The sequence below is a fragment of the Neomonachus schauinslandi genome, chromosome 7 (assembly GCF_002201575.2).
Source record: "Neomonachus schauinslandi chromosome 7, ASM220157v2, whole genome shotgun sequence".
Taxonomy (NCBI): domain Eukaryota; kingdom Metazoa; phylum Chordata; class Mammalia; order Carnivora; family Phocidae; genus Neomonachus; species Neomonachus schauinslandi.
This window is the reverse complement of record NC_058409.1, coordinates 33372683-33390813: the sequence shown is the minus strand read 5'-3', so window position 1 is coordinate 33390813 and position 18131 is coordinate 33372683. Positions and strand designations below refer to the sequence as shown.

Sequence of the window (18131 nt, the reverse complement as noted above, 5' to 3'; positions counted from 1 at the left end):
GGAACCTTAGGTTTGGGGGCACCCATATGTTTGGAGGAAAGAGTGCTGAGTTAAGGACAAGAAGTCCTGAATTCTGGATGGGCTCTCATCCAGTGGTGTGACTGGGCAGTCAACTCTGTGCCTCAGTTTTCTTTCTCTATAAGACAGTTCAGGCCATTTCTCCTCTCATTCTCAGATGAGGATACAATGCAATGATAGACTGGAAAGTACCTGGAGGAGAATAAACTAATATATACATCTGTATATATAAATAACATGGGTTTTCTTTTTTTAAAAGTGAGACTCAGTGTTATAAATTATTTAAGCCTCTCTGCTGGACCCATCCTTTGGGGAAAAAAATAGCTATGAGAAAAAGATGGATGAGAAAATACTGTAAAGGCTCCAAATGCTTATTATGCTTTATAACTGGGCTCTACATTTTGGTTGTCTGCAAGCAGAGACTAAATTTGAGAGAGACACGGGCTTAGGATCTACATAGTAGAGAGATTCTGCAGGGGATCTTTATTAATTAATTCTTTTCTTGGATTTACATAGCTTCTTTTCTCTAAAGAAGTACAAAGAATTAAGTCTAGACATCCTCAAACCAGAGGAGAGGAACTAGATCAACTCTGAGAAAGAGGTGCTGCTTATTCCCATGAGTGGATTTAAGGGTCCGTGATGCATGGAGATCGGAGCACACAGAGGGCAAGGAGGCAGCCATGACAATATAAAGAGAAACCGCTTCACATCTCCATCCTTTATTCTGTTACATTCATCTCTCTCTCCTGTCTCTGGTCTTAGCAACTAGGTGTTAGTGCTCACGGCCTATAGTCCAACCCCACAAATAAATGCTGCCTGATGCTACCTGATAAAAATGAGGGAAGAAAAGGCTAGTACTTGTCTCAGCACTGGTTCCCTCTGATATTATCTTATACCAAAGCACAGAGAAAGCTCCATGATTCAGAGAACGATCCAAACAGGGGCCTGTCCAGGAAGCACTCTTTCCCCAAACTCCAGGCATCACGGATTCATTCAGAAATTGGAGGAAGGGTTCAGAAAGATGTGGAGAATGCCATGCTGGTTCATGCACACGGTCCCTCCTGGCTTCGGTCTCTTAGGCTGGAATCACAGGAGGGCAGAGGCTGGCCACCCCCACTGTCCCTGACCGGCTTTGGATAAAGAGGAACAGATTGGTCATCATCCGTGATTTTACCTGGAGTCTTCACGAACTGCTTCTTCTGGCCTGTCAAAAAGCAAGTGCAGGTTTGGATGGCGGGGAACAAAGTTGACGAGGAGGCTGAACACTGCATGAAGAGAGGACCAAGCCAATGAGAGAGCAACGGCAGCAACAGAAAACCAAACAAACCCTGCAACAGACCTGATGGGGGATGAGTCGCTGGACGTGGATGAGGTGGGCATAGGGCTGGATGGCGCCGAGAACATGGGCCAAGATGGCGAGAGGGGTGAAGTTGGGCTTGGATTCGGGGGGCTGCAAGACAGAACAACCAGAAAACTCGTCAGCACAGAGGGAAACCACAATGGGAGCACGAGGTTCATGGGAGGCCAAATGATGGGGAGCTGGAGCAGACGAGGAGCACTGAAACCCAGGCTGTGTCGTCAGTGCCAAGTCACGTTTTTCCAGACCAGACCTCGGTGTCTTCCAAGTAGCACCTGTTCTGCAATTCCTTGGGGTATTAAGGAGTCTCTTTGCCCTGCAGAACAGCTGCTTTCTAGGTCACAGGAGTTTCTTCGATGGTGTTCACTGTGTCCTTGCCCACTGGTGGAAGATGCCCTGGGCCCACGTACGTGAGCTCCCACTCGTACCCTAGCACCAGCCCGTGTGGGGCAGGGCTAGCCTCTAAAAGGCCCTCAGCTTCCACTGCTGTGTTAGTGTTTTTAAAGTTGGGTCTCAGCAAAAATGACCATTTTTCTGGGCTGTACGGGCCATTCGGCCAGAAAACAATTTCCGGTTTACATTTTTAACTAAATGGGCTGTGTGCCATTGGAGACTCAGAGAAGCACTGCATTAGAAATACGATAGCGGGTGGAGGACAGGTCTGGACACACACCTCTCAGGGAGGGCACACAATCCCCGGCAGCATTGCGGTCCCTCTGAGGTTTGCTTTCCAGGCCTGCCCTTTCTCTTTTCATGGATTTTGGGCATTGTGATGCTCTAAGAAAAAATCTCACAGGGAAGGCAATGAAAAAATGAGGAACTGAAAACTTCAATCTGTCATTTTGTTCTTTGATGGGTAACTGATCAAAAGTTTGCAGAGGAAAGGTTAAAATTATTCATTAAAATACAGCTTGTGACTTTTAACTGGTCATGCTAGCTCTTTGACTTATTTCTACAAATTACACAAACAAACATCCTAGCAACTCCATAAAATCACATAAATCACAGATAGTGCAAAGACCAATGACTGAGAAAACAATGTGGAAATCGCCCAGCCACAACACCACCTGCAGTCCTGAGCCTCAGCCGACTGCTGGAATGTTTGATCCAAGCACTTTATAGAGGTGAAAATGACAGCAATCCAATTCCAGTGCAATAGACTTTCTAAACATAGTGGGATTTAGCAAGAACGCATAAATGTCCTATATAGTGGGTCATTCTCAATTCAGACACGAGACCTCATGATGGTCCTAATTACCTATGGTTGTAACATACATTCTCATGGAAATATACAGTAAAAACCCATCACATGAGTTCACCAGAAATCCACAGACTAAATGAATGAAACACTTATTTAATGCCATTATGTGCATTATATTTCTAGAACATAAATTATACAAGGGCAGGGATTTTTGTCCATTTTGTTTACTGATCTATCTCCAATGCCTAAAATAGTGCCTGTAAGTATTCAAGAAATAATTGTTGAGTGAGTAAATTAACAAATCTCATTTAACTTACCCAACAAGCCAAAGACGCACAATACGATTCCTATTTCACAGATGTGGAAACTTGGGGCCCATTTGAGGCTTGCCTGTAAGTGACAGGGCTGAGGTTCAGACCCCGATCCCCTGGCCCTAAGCCCTGGGCTCTGGCCACCACAGTGTCCTGCCTCTAGGGTAGTAGGACTGGCTCTGTTTCTCTATGTTGTGCCAAGCTTCTTTATAGACCCAGCCATAGCACTAGAAGCCTTCTTAACCAGTGATTTATGAATCTCCTTTAGATGCCTGCCACATTTGCAAAGGAAAATGGGAATGTAGCAACAGACAGACTCAATAAGACTCAACACATTGTAAATTCCCCAATCCTGCCTCCAGTCTTCTCTCTGGTAGATTCACATAGCAGATGGAATTCATATAATACAAGAGATTAAATTCAAAGAGTATGGCTTTTTTCTCTTTTTCTCAAATAATCCAGCAAAGACAAGCTACTGAGCACAGAGTATGATCAAACACAATAAATGGAATAAAATTTGGCATTTGCCAAGGTCCCTAACCTCAAGAGTTCCCAATGTATTTAACAAGATTGGACAGACCAAAAAACAACTATAACATAAGACAGTAAGATTTGGCAGCTGAGGGGTAAGTTACTCTCTTATTAACTGAATACCTGCTCCCACTTGACTCTGTCTTGAGTCCTGGGAGAAAGTGCTGCCTCATTTTAACTGTGCAGTCTTCACTTTCTTCTGTAGCTGCAGCTGGTGAGCAAGACCTTGCTTTCTCAGGCCTCTCCCCACAACCCGCCCCTCTCGATAATGACCTAGTAGGCAAGGCCTGCCATGACTTCCAAACTGCAACCCAGCCCAGGAACCCGAGCTCTGACTAGGGACAATCTGCAAGTTCAAGAGAGCAAGCAGCTCAGGCCAAGAGGCCTGAACTCATCTGTTCCTCTGGTCAGTGGTCAGCACAGGACAATTAAAAAGTCCTTAGGACTTTTTGTTTGTTTGTTTTCTTTTTAGTGGCTTTTATAAGTAGGAAACCCCTCCAGCTTCCTATCTCATTTGTATAAGAATTATGCCTTTGGTTAAAAAAAATAAATAAAATAGGGCGCCTGGGTGGCTCAGTTGGTTAAGCGACTGCCTTTGGCTCAGGTCATGATCCTGGAGTCCCGGGATCGAGTCCCGCATCGGGCTCCCTGCTCGGCAGGGAGTCTGCTTCTCCCTCTGACCCCCCTCCCTCTCATGCTCTCTGTCTCTCATTCTCTCTGTCTCAAATAAATAAATAAACTCTTAAAAAAAAAAAAATAAATAAATAAATAAATAAAATAAAGGCATAGTTGGGGACATACTCTATGAACACAATATGGTTCTGAATGTTTTTTCACATCCTTGCATATCTAAGTGGGTCTTGACCATGTACCATGACAGTACATGGCTGAAATATCTGGGGGTGCAGATGGAATTCCAGGGTATCTGAAACCATTATAAGAACTTTTCAAGCTCCATGTCACTTATTGTAGTATTGACTGTCATTTTTAACGACTAATAGAATTTCATTTGTTTGCTTGTGTTTTACTCATAGCAGTGACATTTATTTGCTATAAAATGACCACAATTTAAAATTTATGACTATTATATTTTAGTGTAACAGTAAAATGCACACTCCACAGTACTTTGATTTTTTTAAACTACTGATAGAATTATGCTTTTCATTCATTTGTGCTCACAATCATGTCATAAAACTCATGATCAACAATACTATAGAAGGTTTTTATTTATTTAATGATGGATGTCTACAGCAAAAGAATGACAATAATATACAAATATTCCTCCAAGAAGCAAGGAGTACATTTTATTTTAGTTGTGTTACCACTCAGAGAACATGTAAGTGGGAAATAAGATCACGCAGATGATGCTAATGGCCCAAGACTGTATACTCTTTCATTCCCCTTCACTTCCGAAGTGTCTGGCTATAGCTTACTGAAAAATGACAACAGCAGACAAAAAAATCTCACCCTTAAAAAACCTAAAACAAAACACACAAACAATAAAAGGCAAGTTTTGCTACTGGCCCTGAAGCTTCTATCAAATTCTCACTTTTCCTACTGAGGCCAAAGATAACAAATGACTGAGGTTAGGACAGGAGAAAATAATTTGGTAACTACAGTCTTAGCAGATGACCCCCTAAAGCCTCTCTACCATCCTCAGAGTCCAGTTGTGAGTATCTGAGCTGAATGCCCCAGTACATTTTTCACTCCTGGGATTCTGCCAGTGCCCCACCACCTTCCCCTCCCCCCTTTAAGGCCCAACTACAACAACAACAAGAACTTAAACTTTAGCATGGAATGAACATTTGCTGGTCTAGTTTGGATTCAACTGGAAGGCTTATGTCAGCTTTAGTTTGCTGGTCCACAGTGTCCTCAAAAGGAGTCATACAGTCCCAGTCAGTCCTGTTGACATTCACTGGACAGTGAAGAAAGAATGGTTTAGGAAGATAAGGCTCAAAGGCCTGGCAGCATGTTGGGTTGTGGCCAACAGTTCAAGTACAGTGTGTGGCATTATCATCAGCTTGACACCCTTCTGTGGTGACTCACTCGAATGATGGAACGTCTGGTGTACCAGCCAGGGCATGCCTGCCTTCCTATGGACAGGGCTGCCCCAGCAGGCTCCCAATCTCATCATGGACGTGGCAGACCCAGGGTAGACTCCACTCTGTGGTTATTAAAACCTGGTGCAGGGGCGCCTGGGTGGCTCAGTCGTTAAGCATCTGCCTTCGGCTCAGGTCATGATCCCAGGGTTCTGTGATCGAGTCCCACATCAGGCTCCTTGCTCGGCAGGAAGCCTGCTTCTCCCTCTCCCACTCCCCCTGCTTGTGTTCCTGCTCTCGCTATCTCTCTCTCTGTCAAATAAATAAATAAAAAAAAAATAAATAAATAAATAAATAAAACCTGGTGCAAGGTAAGCAGTAAGCTGACCATTAAGAAGAAAGCTGACCTTTTAAGATTCTGATACTCAAAATTATAGATGGCTTTGTAGAAAATTGGAAAATACCAAAAATCAAGAAAAAGCAATACAATCATAATTTATAACCACTGATAATCACTGTTAATATCCTGGCATATCTTCTCATTTTGGGAGGAATAAAACTACATACATAGTAGCCTGTTCTTTTTTTTTTTCCCCTTAAAACATTTTCGAATGTCATTAAATAGCCTTTGCTATCACATTCTTAAAATGGCTACGGGGTATTTTATCATATGGTATATACCCTGATTTATGCAACCTTTCTCTTATTGTGTATATTCAGATTATTATGCCCCTATAGCTATTACCTAGTGGTGCAACTCGTATCTTTGTTGAGGATCACTGAATATATTTGTTTCCTTAGCATAAACTCCTGGAAGTTAAATAAGTGGGTCAAAGGCTAGGAGTCTTTTTTAAGGGTATTGATACAACCTAGCCAATAGCTTTGCAGAACGGTTCTGCTGAACTGCATTCCCACCAACAATGCATGGGGGCTGTCCCTTCCCTCTCTCTGTCACCCCAGCAGCAGGAAGCATCATTAAAAAAAAAAAATTAGACTTTTTTTTTTTTTTTTTAGTTGAAAAAGGTTACCTTGGGCTCTCCTCTTTCCTAGCATTTCCAGTGATGTAAAAATGAATACAATTCCCTTCTCTTGTTCTGTTTCCATCTGGAAGCAATGTTTAATTTTCCAAAGGGCATTCTGCCAAGAAGGTAGTGTAGGGAAGGACACAAGCAGGTAGACAGAGAAGACAGACAGTGTCAACCTGGAAAGTTAGAGCCCTGGTCAAACGGTGTGGCTGATCCAAGAGAAAGGGGGAGTGGCGGACGGCCAGCCTATTCCAGGACTCTTAAAGATAGGACTAACTAGGAGGGATGAGGTACACAAGAGTGTCCAGACAGTCTTCTGCCAGGTGTGTATTATGGAGAAGTGAAAAAATTGGCACTTGTTCCTCTCTGCCAGGCACTGGCCTGTGATCTATGGCCCAGGTTCCCAGTCATGTATGTCGGGCCTGGACAAGGCCTGTGAGATCACTAGCCCAGGGCTGACCTTAATGTACCATCAGTCCTCTCTTCCCAATTAGGTACAGAATAGGAAGGCGCTATTAAATCTAAGGGGGAATGTTGTCTTGCCCCCGCTCCCACCCCTTCCCCCCTGCCCTTTCCTCCTGTAATGAGAGAGAAGAGAAAATTCCATGAAAACCAATACAATCCTATTTAATCTAATCCCAAATCAGTGAATTCTTCTTCCTTGGAAAATATCCCTTTATGTCTTGATTTAAGGCACCATTAAAAAAAAAAAGAAGGGATATCAAACCTCAGCCAAGGAAAGAGGGCCAAAAGGAATACTGATAAACTGGATAGGGGTAAATCAGAGCAAATGACACAAAAAATGATTTTAATTTGTTAAACAACTGACCACATATTCTTTACATGTGTCTGCTGAAGCTGTGACAACACAGAAATCCTATATATGTCCCAACCTTGTGGTTGTGAATTCTCAGTATGTGCTTCACAACCTAACAAGAGGAAAAACACACATGCCCCCGAGTTGTATCATTCTGTATTCTTTTGACTTTTACCAGTATGCATAGTATTTACAGATTCTTCCCCTCATCTAATATATTATCTAATATATCTTAATGTGCATTTTTACTCATCTAATATATTATCTATTTAATGTGCATTTTTATCCTGACAATGACAGAGTCCCGATTCTTATTTTAATGAGACAACATACTAAAATCCCCTTAAGGCCTTAGAAATTATAGGCAATCACCTTTAAAATAGTTTTTAAATAATTTGCTTTTAAAATAGTTCAACTTATCTATAGTGTAGTAGTTCCATTTTCTGGCTTTCACAAAAATTTCTGAACTATAAATTTCAAACAAATTTTAAACTCAGATTGAGTGTGCTGGGAATGGCAAATAATTTCATGATTTAAACATAATTCAAAATCTTAGAATAAGGCATCTGTCATCCTTAAGGTTCTCCAAGTCAATAATTTGAAACTTTTCACGTATAATAATGCAGAAATGGGAGGTAGAAGGGAAAATTCTGGATTGGAAGTAAAGATGACTGGACAACGGTTCCAGTTCAATTGCTCAATGTGCAGGAAAACAAAAACAAAAACAAAAAACCTCAAGGGAAAGGACCAGCGAGGGTAAGAGGGCCAAATGCCTCCACTGTGCTTCATGGTGCGCAATACTGAATGAGCAGAGTATTCTTTTCTGTTTCTGAGGGTAGCCCCTCAGACTTTCTCAATACCCCACTCCAGGTACATGAGAATTGGTTTAGGTATTTACTCCCTCCCAACTGAAAACATTTCACAATTTACGAAGTTATTTGTAAAGAAAGGCTGAAGCATTTTGGGTCACTAGAGAATGCATAGGGTCACACTTGCTGTTTTAAAAGATTTGAATGGTTGCGGAGAAATCGCAAAACTTCCTTACTATCTTAACCTGAGTGCAGTTCAATTTTCATTCTCTATATACTGAAGACAGCACAAAAACAAATACAGTCACTATAATTTAAAAAGAGAAGGAAAGCAACAGTGCTGCCAGGTTCGATCTTCTACTGTCCTGAGGCATAACTTAAGGCCACCATTCTAATGCTAGGGATGTTTAAACATGATTCTTAAAATAAATCTGCAAGGAGGAAACTGTAATGACACCTCAGGGGATTGAGAACAGGGAACTGGGTGCACAGGCATGGATTTAACATTCATTTTTAAATTTTATTTATACTGTCTTAATTTTTTTATCATGATGCTGTATTATTTTGTAATAGTGGAAAGCACTCTTCTATAAATAACACTAGGATAACTGGATATCTGCATGGTAAAAGCAACACTTGATCTGTCCTTCATATCATACCTAACATATAATTTCCAGGTGGATTACAGATCCAAATGCCAAAGGCAAACAAGAAAGGTTTTAGAAGAGAATAACTCTGGGAACTTGAGGTTGGAACATATCCAACAGAGCCTATAAAGCAGTAACCATAAGGAAAATACAGATATACCTGACTACATTAAAATTAAGAACTTTATTTATCAAAAGACAACATTAGAAGAGAGTAAAAAGGCAGCCTACAACATATAAATAAACAAAGGGCTCATAACCAGACTCTACAAAGAACTCCTACTGATCAGTAAGAAACAGACAACAAAGGGGGAGATGGGCAAGCAACTTGAACAGGGACTTAAGAAGAGAAAATGCGGGGCGCCTGGGTGGCTCAGTCGGTTAAGCGCCTGTCTTTGGCTCAGGTCATGATCCCAGGGTCCTGGGATCAAGTCCCACATCAGGTTCCTTGCTCAGCGGGGAGTCTGATTCTCCCTCTGCCTGCCGCTCCCCCTGCTTGTGTGCACGCTTGTGCTCTGACAAATAAATAAATAAAATCTCTAAAAAAAGAGAGAGAAAATGTAAAAGAAAAAGTGCTTAACCTTGCTGTAATACAGGAAATGTAGATTAAAACCATAATGAGGTAGGGCGCCTGGGTGGCTCAGTCGGTTAAGCGTCTGCCTTCGGCTCAGGTCATGATCCCAGGGTCCTGGGATTGAGTCCCACATCGGGCTCCCTGCTCTGCGGGGAGCCTGCTTCTCCCTCTCCCACTCCCCCTGCTTGTGTTCCCTCTCTTGCTGTATCTCTCTCTGTTAAATAAATAAATAAAATCTTTAAAAAAAAAAAAAAACAAAACAAAACCATAATGAGGTAGTTCTGCACACATACCAGAGTGACTGAACAGCTAACATCAAAATGCTGAAAACATCAAGTGGTTATAAGATGTGGAAAGTCAGAACTCTACTACTTTGCTGGAGGAGGGATGGAAACTGCCACACCCGCTTCGGACAGTTTGGCTTCATCTGGCAAAGGTGAAGAGATCATCCTCTATGATCCAGCAGTTCCATTCCCAGACATACACCCTCCAGCATGGCGTGTACATGTGCCTCAGAAGAGATGCATAAGAATGTGCACAGCAAATTATTTGTAAAAGCAAAAACAAGAAACCCAGACGTTCAGCAAAAGAAGAATGGGGAACTAATTTTAGTATATTAATACAATAGTACACTCTGCCATAATGAAAATAAATAAACTAATGACTAATTTTAACAAATCAATGAAGGCTCTGAAAACCACTGAACAAAGGAAGCCAGACATAATAAAACAAAATATTGTATGTTAGGGATGCATATAGGTTATTTGCAGATTTTGTGTTCGTGAATTCATTTACTTGCCACAATGTATTTGTAACCTCAGAATCAATAATCATGGTGCTTTCATGGTCATTTGTGGACACCCGCAAAGCAACTAAACACCTGAGTCACTCTGAAGCACCCAATATGCACAATGCCATCTGAGGTAGAAACAAGCGATGCTCCGGCCTTCTTGTTTCCATTCTCTAGAGTTTCTAAGTACAAGAAGGCTGTGATGTGCCTTACGGAGGAAACATGTGTTGAGTAAGATTTGTTCAGGCATGACTTACTGTGCTGTTGGTCGTGCGTTCAATGGTAATGAATCAACAATATTAAATACAGTATACAGATTGGTTGACAAAAATGTGGCAAAACCAGAGGCTCACAGGAACCTAACCCTGTGCTTTCCCTAGGAGCAGTGGTTCAGTATTTGTATTGACTTTACTGAACGTAACTATTGGACGTAACAGTGATCTGTATTTAGGAGACAAAAATACAAACAAAAACATGGAAGTGATTATTGTAAACATCCGATCAGTGATTCCTTTTGTTGGGGGGAGAGGACTAAGAGAGGGAGAGAGAAAGCAAGAGATGCAGACACTTCTGGGGTCTTGGCAGGGTTGTACTTCTTAACCTGTGTGTGATTAGGTGGGTGTTTGCTAAATGATAATTTGTTAAACTGTACATTCATATTTCATGCACTTTTCTATAATAAAAAACATGTGCAAACCTATCTTAAAACTTACCTATAGACAGTAAGTATATCAAACTAGTAACGCCATTCTCTGGATGATGACATTAAAAGTAATTTTTATTTCGTATGCTTTGAAACTATTTTCCACATTTCCTATAGTTAATCTGTTACATTTATAACCAAAAAATAAATGTCACTAGTAAAAACCATCTCCCTAATCATACAAATGGCTACTTTTATTCTCTGGAGGAGGGATATTTAATAGAGGCAAAATGACAGTTCCATCTTTCTTGCACCAATCTGTGGTTTGGGTTGCATAATACAGTTAGCAGCTCCCAACCGTTCATGCTGTTCCTCTTCTTTTTTCAGTCAAATACAGTCAACAAATATTTACTGAGCACCTTCCATATACAAGAACTAATTTTTCCATCCTGCTCTCCTCACTGAGAAATGATGTTGGCTCCTTGAGAGACATTTTTATTTTGGTAAAGTTATCACAGTAAATCAATGGTGTCTTCCTTTCACCCGAGCATGGGGAAGTCAAATAGGACATCTCCAATGTTGCATTTGAGTAAGTAAGCTGGACAACATGTTAACAACATGGGCTGAAAGTCATTGGCCATCTGGCATACTTTTCTATAAGGTCTGCTTGCAGGGAATATTTCCTGTTTGGACAAGGGGGAGGAAAAGGAGGGAGGAGGATTTACTAAGAATCTCAATGTCCACTGCTGAAAACAAAGGAGTATCTAAAATTAGCAGTGGTGGCCCAGGACACTTCAGCTTAAAAGTAAACCCCGGGGAAAGGAGATTCCCTGAGTAAGAAGGCTGAAATATTTCACTATGTTCAGAACTCGCAGCAATAGAAAAAGCACTTCTGCTAAGGATAATATTCAGGACGATTAAGTTAAACTCCTGCAAGCCTACAAATCTTGATCCGGATACCATGAAAGGCACGAGGCACAGAGATAAGCAGAGATGAACTTTGGTGAAAAGGCCAATAGTCTCTGACTCTCTTTTTCTCCTCCTAAGCAAATAGCTGACTTCCCTCTAATTCTAGTGTTTATTCAATAGTCTAAACATGTGGAAAATTATTTCTTTCTTTCTTTTTTTTTTTAATATATTTTTTTAAAGATTTTGTTTATTGGACAGAGACATAGTGAGAGAGGGAACACAAGCAGGGGGAGTGGCAGAGAGAGAAGCAGGCCTCCCGCGGAGCAGGGAGCCCGATGCGGGGCTCGATCCCAGGACCCTGGAATCATGACCTGAGCCGAAGGCAGACGCTTAATGACTGAGCCACCCAGGCGCCCCTGGAAAATTATTTCTGATTTGATTTCAACCCACTCAAACATCTTCTCTACTCCATTTATTACCTTCTATGACTGGCCTTGCTCCTTCAGTGTGACCATGCACAAAACCTGCATCTTCCCCTGGACCATGCTCCGTTCTTACAAAGGCTGGCTCAGGCTGCACAATGAAGGAATGCAATCTCCCTAGACTTCACGGTGATTTTTGCCCCTTGTTCATTTGGTTCTGAGTTGCTTATTGACGTGACTGGAAAAAACTTCAAATGATTTTCCAGCAAAGTCACCCTTTCCAGTGGAAAAAAAGAGTTTTAACATCTGTGCATAAAAATGAACTGAAGGAAAATGATTTCTATATTCTGCTCTAGTTCTTACATTCTAAAACCAAAAATGCACTGAGAAGTCAATGAAAATAGACACAGCAAAACACCATTAATTCTAATCTTACAAAATTATATATATATATTTTCAAATATGAGGCAGATACAAATTACTCTGGACAATCTTTGGCAAATTTACAATGTAAACAAGATGTTCAGCATAGATACTCAAGAGGACTGTTCTTGGTGATCATCTCAAAATGTAAATCTGATCCTGTCTGTTCTCTGCTTAGAACACTTCAGTGTTTCCACTTTTCTCCGAGGATGAAGACCAAGGCCACCTCACCTAGACTACTCGAAGAATCTCTAGCCTGGTCTCTTTACCTTTTTACCATTCCAATCCATCCTACTGCATGTTGTCACTACATGAACCTCTTAAACACACAGCTCAAATTTTGAATGAATAGCAAGTTCCTTCTCATAAACTTCCGACTACCTACTGCACAAAGGATAAATTCTTTACCCTGGGAGAGTGAAAGATATAGTTACAGAGTTTATTCCTGGCCACCAGTCTTCCCACCTCCCTTCTTCTGCTCCACCTCAAGTGATACAGCCAGAGTCAGTGTCCCTCGGATTTCATTAAAGGGGCAGGCATGTGACTCAGGCTGGCTAGCCTGAAGGCCCCTTTCCTCCAGCCACGGCGACTGGGTCAAGGATGGACACTCAACTGATCACAGTTCCTCCTTGTCTTCTAACATATGAATGCTCTTCTGGAAGCAAAAGCTATTGGATTAGTGTGACCAGAGATCTTTTTTTCCCATTACATGGCAAACATCTGTCTGCAAATGAAGTTAAAAAAAAAGAGGGAAGAAGAGCCAAGTAAAATAATAATTTGGGTTCCTGGGTCCAATTGTGCTTGAGGTTAGATCCACCCTGAGATTTCCCAAAATTGTAAGTTTAGAACTCCCACTTTTTCCTTAGACTAGTTGGGTTTCTGTCATTTGAAGGTCCTTCACAATACAGCCCCAATTGCTCTTCATAATCCACCTTACTTGCTTTCACACCCTCGGGGATTTCCAGGTCAGCAAGCTTTTTCTTAAAGGGTCACATAGTAAATATTGTAGACTCCCTGGACCAAGAGGCAAAGTTGAGGGTATTAGGTAGTTACTTACATAACCATTTAAAATATAACAGTTGAACAATGTAAAAACCATTCTTATCTCATGAACCATAAACCAAAACCAAAACCAAAACCAAAACCAAGAGGCAGCTGGCTGGATGTGGCCCATGGGCCTTAGTTTTCCAACCAGTGTTCTAGCCAAACGGGTTTATTTGTGCCATGGGGGTACTTTCAGCTTCCCATCACCATGTTCTTTGCTGGTGCTGTTTTCCCACCTAGAATGTCTCTTCCCTTGCCCCTAATCAATGCCCATCCACCAGTCAAAGCCCACTTCCAGCGTGAACTCTGACATGAGGCTTCTCTAGTTACCACGGTAAGTTCTGTACTTCTCCTCTGAATCCTCAAGAACTAGCCTTTCCCTAAAAAAAAAAAAAAAAAAAAGAACTAGTCTTTCCCTTCTGGTCTTGACTCTACCTCATATTGCAGTTATGGTACTCCTCTTACATCTCTTGTACACTATGAATGCTTCCTACGTTTCTTTGGAATTGACGATATATAAAGGTTTCATTTAAAAAAAAAAAAAAAGACCCCCACAGGATCAAAGTCATTAGGGAAAGGAAAGGAAACAGGGTTCTACCAGAAGCCAACCGTAAGGCCCTGGTAGGCAGGGCAGCCAGACCTTCCTGAATCAGAATGATCTGATATCATAAAATGTAAGCAGCTCTCAGTCTAGTGCCCTTATGACGGCTCCGCATACAGCCCCTTGTTCACTTGCCTCAGACAGCAGCGCCTGACAAGTACAACAGAAGGGGTGTTTCAAACCTTCTGTTTCTGGCGGGGAGGGCGACAGGCACACCGGCCTGTACTCTGATGGACTCCTGTGTTTCCATATTCAGTTTTGGTCACTTGTTGGCATTGTTCTTCCTCCTGACTACTGGGTAGTGCAAGCCAACCCCAGTCATTTGCCCCAGCCTCCTAGATTTGGCTGTGTATTATGTGTATATTTAATACATAATATCCTAGTATTTTTCTTTAAATTGATCCCCCTAATAAAGCAGAAACATCTGCTTATTCCCTTCTAAATGATAAAAACTCATTATTAAAATGAAGAAAAAAGGTCATCTAGGCACTATTTAAAATGTTCAGGTACCTCAGTGCCATAAGGCTCAAATTCTGGAAATTTCTGTTCTTGGCTATCTTCTTCTTTCCTCTTGTAGAAGTATAGCATTTATTTTTCTAAGACCTATTTAGTTATTCTAAAGAGCGAAATTAATTAATAAAAAGCTTATATGTCCATTCCAGGCAAGGATTTGATGGTTATTTAACATTTCTGCCTCTTAATTCTGGTATCATTTGTCAATACTATCATCATCATCATCATCATGTCAACATTTACTCATTGTGTTTACTATTCTTGGCAGAAGAGGATATTGAAAAATAATTTTATTGTGGTGCAATTTACATACTATCCAGGTCACATATTTGAAGTGTACACCACTGATAGAGTTGTGTAGTCATCACCTATAATCCAGTTTTATGATGTTTCTATCAGCCCCCAAAGGTCCTTCCGGCCACTTGCAATGAAACCCTGCTCACATCACGAGCCATAGGCAACCACTGATCTACTTTCTATCTCTAGAGATTTGCCTTTTCTGGACATTTCACAAAAATGGAATCATGCGATGTGTCATCTTTTGTGTTTGGCTTATTTCCCTGTTTTCACATGTTTATAGCAGGCTAAGAGCTTTCAAAGGGAAGGTGAAAATGATGGTAATAAATGGTGAGTTCCAATTTATATTAAATACTATATATCAGTCATTCTGCCAATCTTTTCAGAGGCATCTTCTTAACTCTTCCAAACAACCTCAGGGATAGATCCTATTATTCCCATTTTTCAGGTGAGAAAACAGAAGATCATGAAGTTTAAGCATCTTTGCTGCCTAAGGCCAAGTGGTTAGTGGATGATGAGGAGCTGGGATTTGAAACTGGCCCTAATGCTAAGCCACTAAACCATCTGCCCTCTCTTTAAAAAAAAAAAAAAAAAAACTCTTAAAATCAAACCAGCTGAGATTTTTCACTTAAAAATATGAGTTTTCAACTCACAGGAGAAGGCAATGTATAGTTTAAAGTGCCAAGGAAAAAACCCTGTGAGGGCACCTAGAAGGAAAGGTTCACTATGGTGAACCTTCTTAGCACATCCAGCCTCCATGGGGCACAGAATCTCCCTGGTGCATGCCAGACACACCACACCTGCTGCTCAGGTAAGCTGGAAGTGCCCTGCTCCTTGCAGCATTGTTCATCATATGTGTTCTTGCCCTCAATCTACTAAGCCTTTTTGCTTTATTTAGAAAGCATGTGTTGGAAGACATGAAAAATAATATATTTAAGGCTGTTTATGAGCAAGTTTCCTCAAAAAACCTCAGAAGCTGGTCCATTTGTGCCATCTGTTATAAGAGAAACTAGAAACCACCTGTCTGTCTGCTTGAGCTCTGCTCTTATCAAGGAAGTTGTAATTACCTCTTTGGTGAAGGATTTGAATCATTACAGTAAATCCCTTATTCAGCACATATTGTATTAGGAAGGCATTCTGACCCTAAAAACTAGGGCTTTTCTCCTCTTGTCCTGCAAAGATGCAATAAAACCTCAGCTATTTGGAGCCTAGCAAATGAACTATGCCTTAGCCTTCCTTGTCACTCAACAATAAATACTGAACAAATATTTACTGCACACCTACTACATGGCAGGTGCTGTTGCAAACACTGGGAACACAGCAGAAAACAAGCGGAGTGAGGCTTCTACTCTCAAACACGGCCTCCTGCAAGGCAGGCTATGAGAGCACAGGCTGTGTGGGGAAAAAATATCAAAGCTTCTATTTGCATTTTTTATCTGATCCTTGTAGGATTTGTATTTTATATATATCTTCTGATGCATGTAACATAATAATTAGTAAGGTAGGTATGTAATTTATAAATAAGTAAATAAAAATAACAAATACATATTGGAGATACATGCCCCCAATATTTTTTCTGAGTATATTTTGATCGTTTTAGTGACCAAAATAGTTCCTGGGAAACAGTGTTACCTATGTGTGTAATAGACAATAAACTAGTAAACAACCAAATATGACATTTTAGCTGGAATGAAGAGCTATGAAGAAAACAGGAATGAGGACAGGGTGAAAGTGAGCTCCCGAGTAGGACAGGGTGGGTGGGGATGATTCGGATTCTGTGTGGACAGGCCACTGTTGTCAGGACTCACATCTGAGTGGAGGCTCCACAGAGGCTCCGCAGAGCAGAGCATTTGGGCCTCATTCTCTTCAACACCGGGGCTTCTTTTCATTTTAACCATCTGGGATTAAAACAAAAACCAAGCCCCATTTCTTCCTATGTGACCTGACAGTCTCTCTGCCTGATTGTAAGGCTTTTCCCAGAACACTATGTAAACTTAATGGAAAGGGTCCTATTTTGAAAGAGAGGACTATCGAAAGAAGATCAGTAATAAATGCTGGCTGGGGCTGTAGCAGTTCCCAGTAGTGGCTGGTAACAGCAAAACATACTTTTCCTGCAAGAAATTGTTTCCTGGTATAGCTAGAAAGTCATTCTGTTTGGGGAAACGAATGTTCCCCCTTTCAACGAAGTCTCTATGTGGCTTGCTCCTTTTTGGAAGAAAGGAATTATATAACTCCCAAACAAACCAACAGTCTGGACACTTCCCTTCTTCTGTGCGAGCTGCCACATCTCTGGGTTGCTACAGGACCAAACACCTGATGAGATACTCCAGTTACCGTATCTCCTTCGTTCAGGTCCCTCTGACTTTGACCATCTGAGGTGTAACACTTCTGGAGATGTAACCACTTTTTGTCAGTATATTTATATTAATTCACTTACAAAGTTATTTGTGGTGATAGTATTACAAGCCCATTCAGTTCCCTTTGGAAATGATCAGTCTATGCTTTCAAATACACCCACCTGAAACGTGAAGGCAAGCCTTCCACAATGCCTGCGCCATATCCCTCTCACTCTTCCTTCTTATCGTCACCCAGGGTTTTAGAGACAAAATAACACTTTGCATACACTTAAATTTTGTCATTCTCCCAGAGAACTATGGAAAAGAGAATCCTCTCAAGAAAACCGAAGGAAGAGCGCTGCAAATCACAATTTAGCATATTATAAAATGAAAAGAAATACAATGTATTTTCCAAAATGAAAAGCCCTTGCAGCATCAAGTCAATGAATGAGTCGGGCTGGGTTGGGTCATAAAAATCACGCTGTTCCAATTCCCCCCAACCTCAGCCCTGTGATTGTGATAAGCAAGCAGAGATGGGAACCACTGATTCTTGGTTTCTACAGTGTTCCATGTCAGCTTTGGAAATTACTGGGAAATGTGACTTATTTGCATGGATTTTATTATATTTGGCCCCCCAACTGTGTACACTCATCTACTATATTAACAAACTCTCAGTGTCCATCTGTGATTTGATCCCAAGAACTGAAGGTTCTGAGAAGAGAGGGACTGGTAATCTGGAGTAGTTTGGGAAAATTTCCATGGGGTTGTGGTGTTCCCATTTTCCATTGTGGGGTTTAAAATTAGGCAGCTGTGGTCATCTTGTA

General features: G+C 41.2%; 1 protein-coding gene across 2 annotated transcripts in view; it reads right to left on the bottom strand.

The window, feature by feature from the left end:
- ARHGAP26 (Rho GTPase activating protein 26) overlaps window positions 1–18131 on the bottom strand; it is a 419879-nt gene that overhangs the window by 14344 nt on the left and 387404 nt on the right. Inside the window, exon 21 of one of the 2 annotated variants that reach the window (XM_021702216.2) lies at window positions 1358–1468. In XM_021702216.2, the coding sequence (XP_021557891.1) occupies window positions 1358–1468 (111 nt within the window). Of the gene's footprint in view, window positions 1–1192; window positions 1469–18131 lie in introns of both variants that reach the window. The other variant, XM_021702215.1, reaches the window with a different exon arrangement.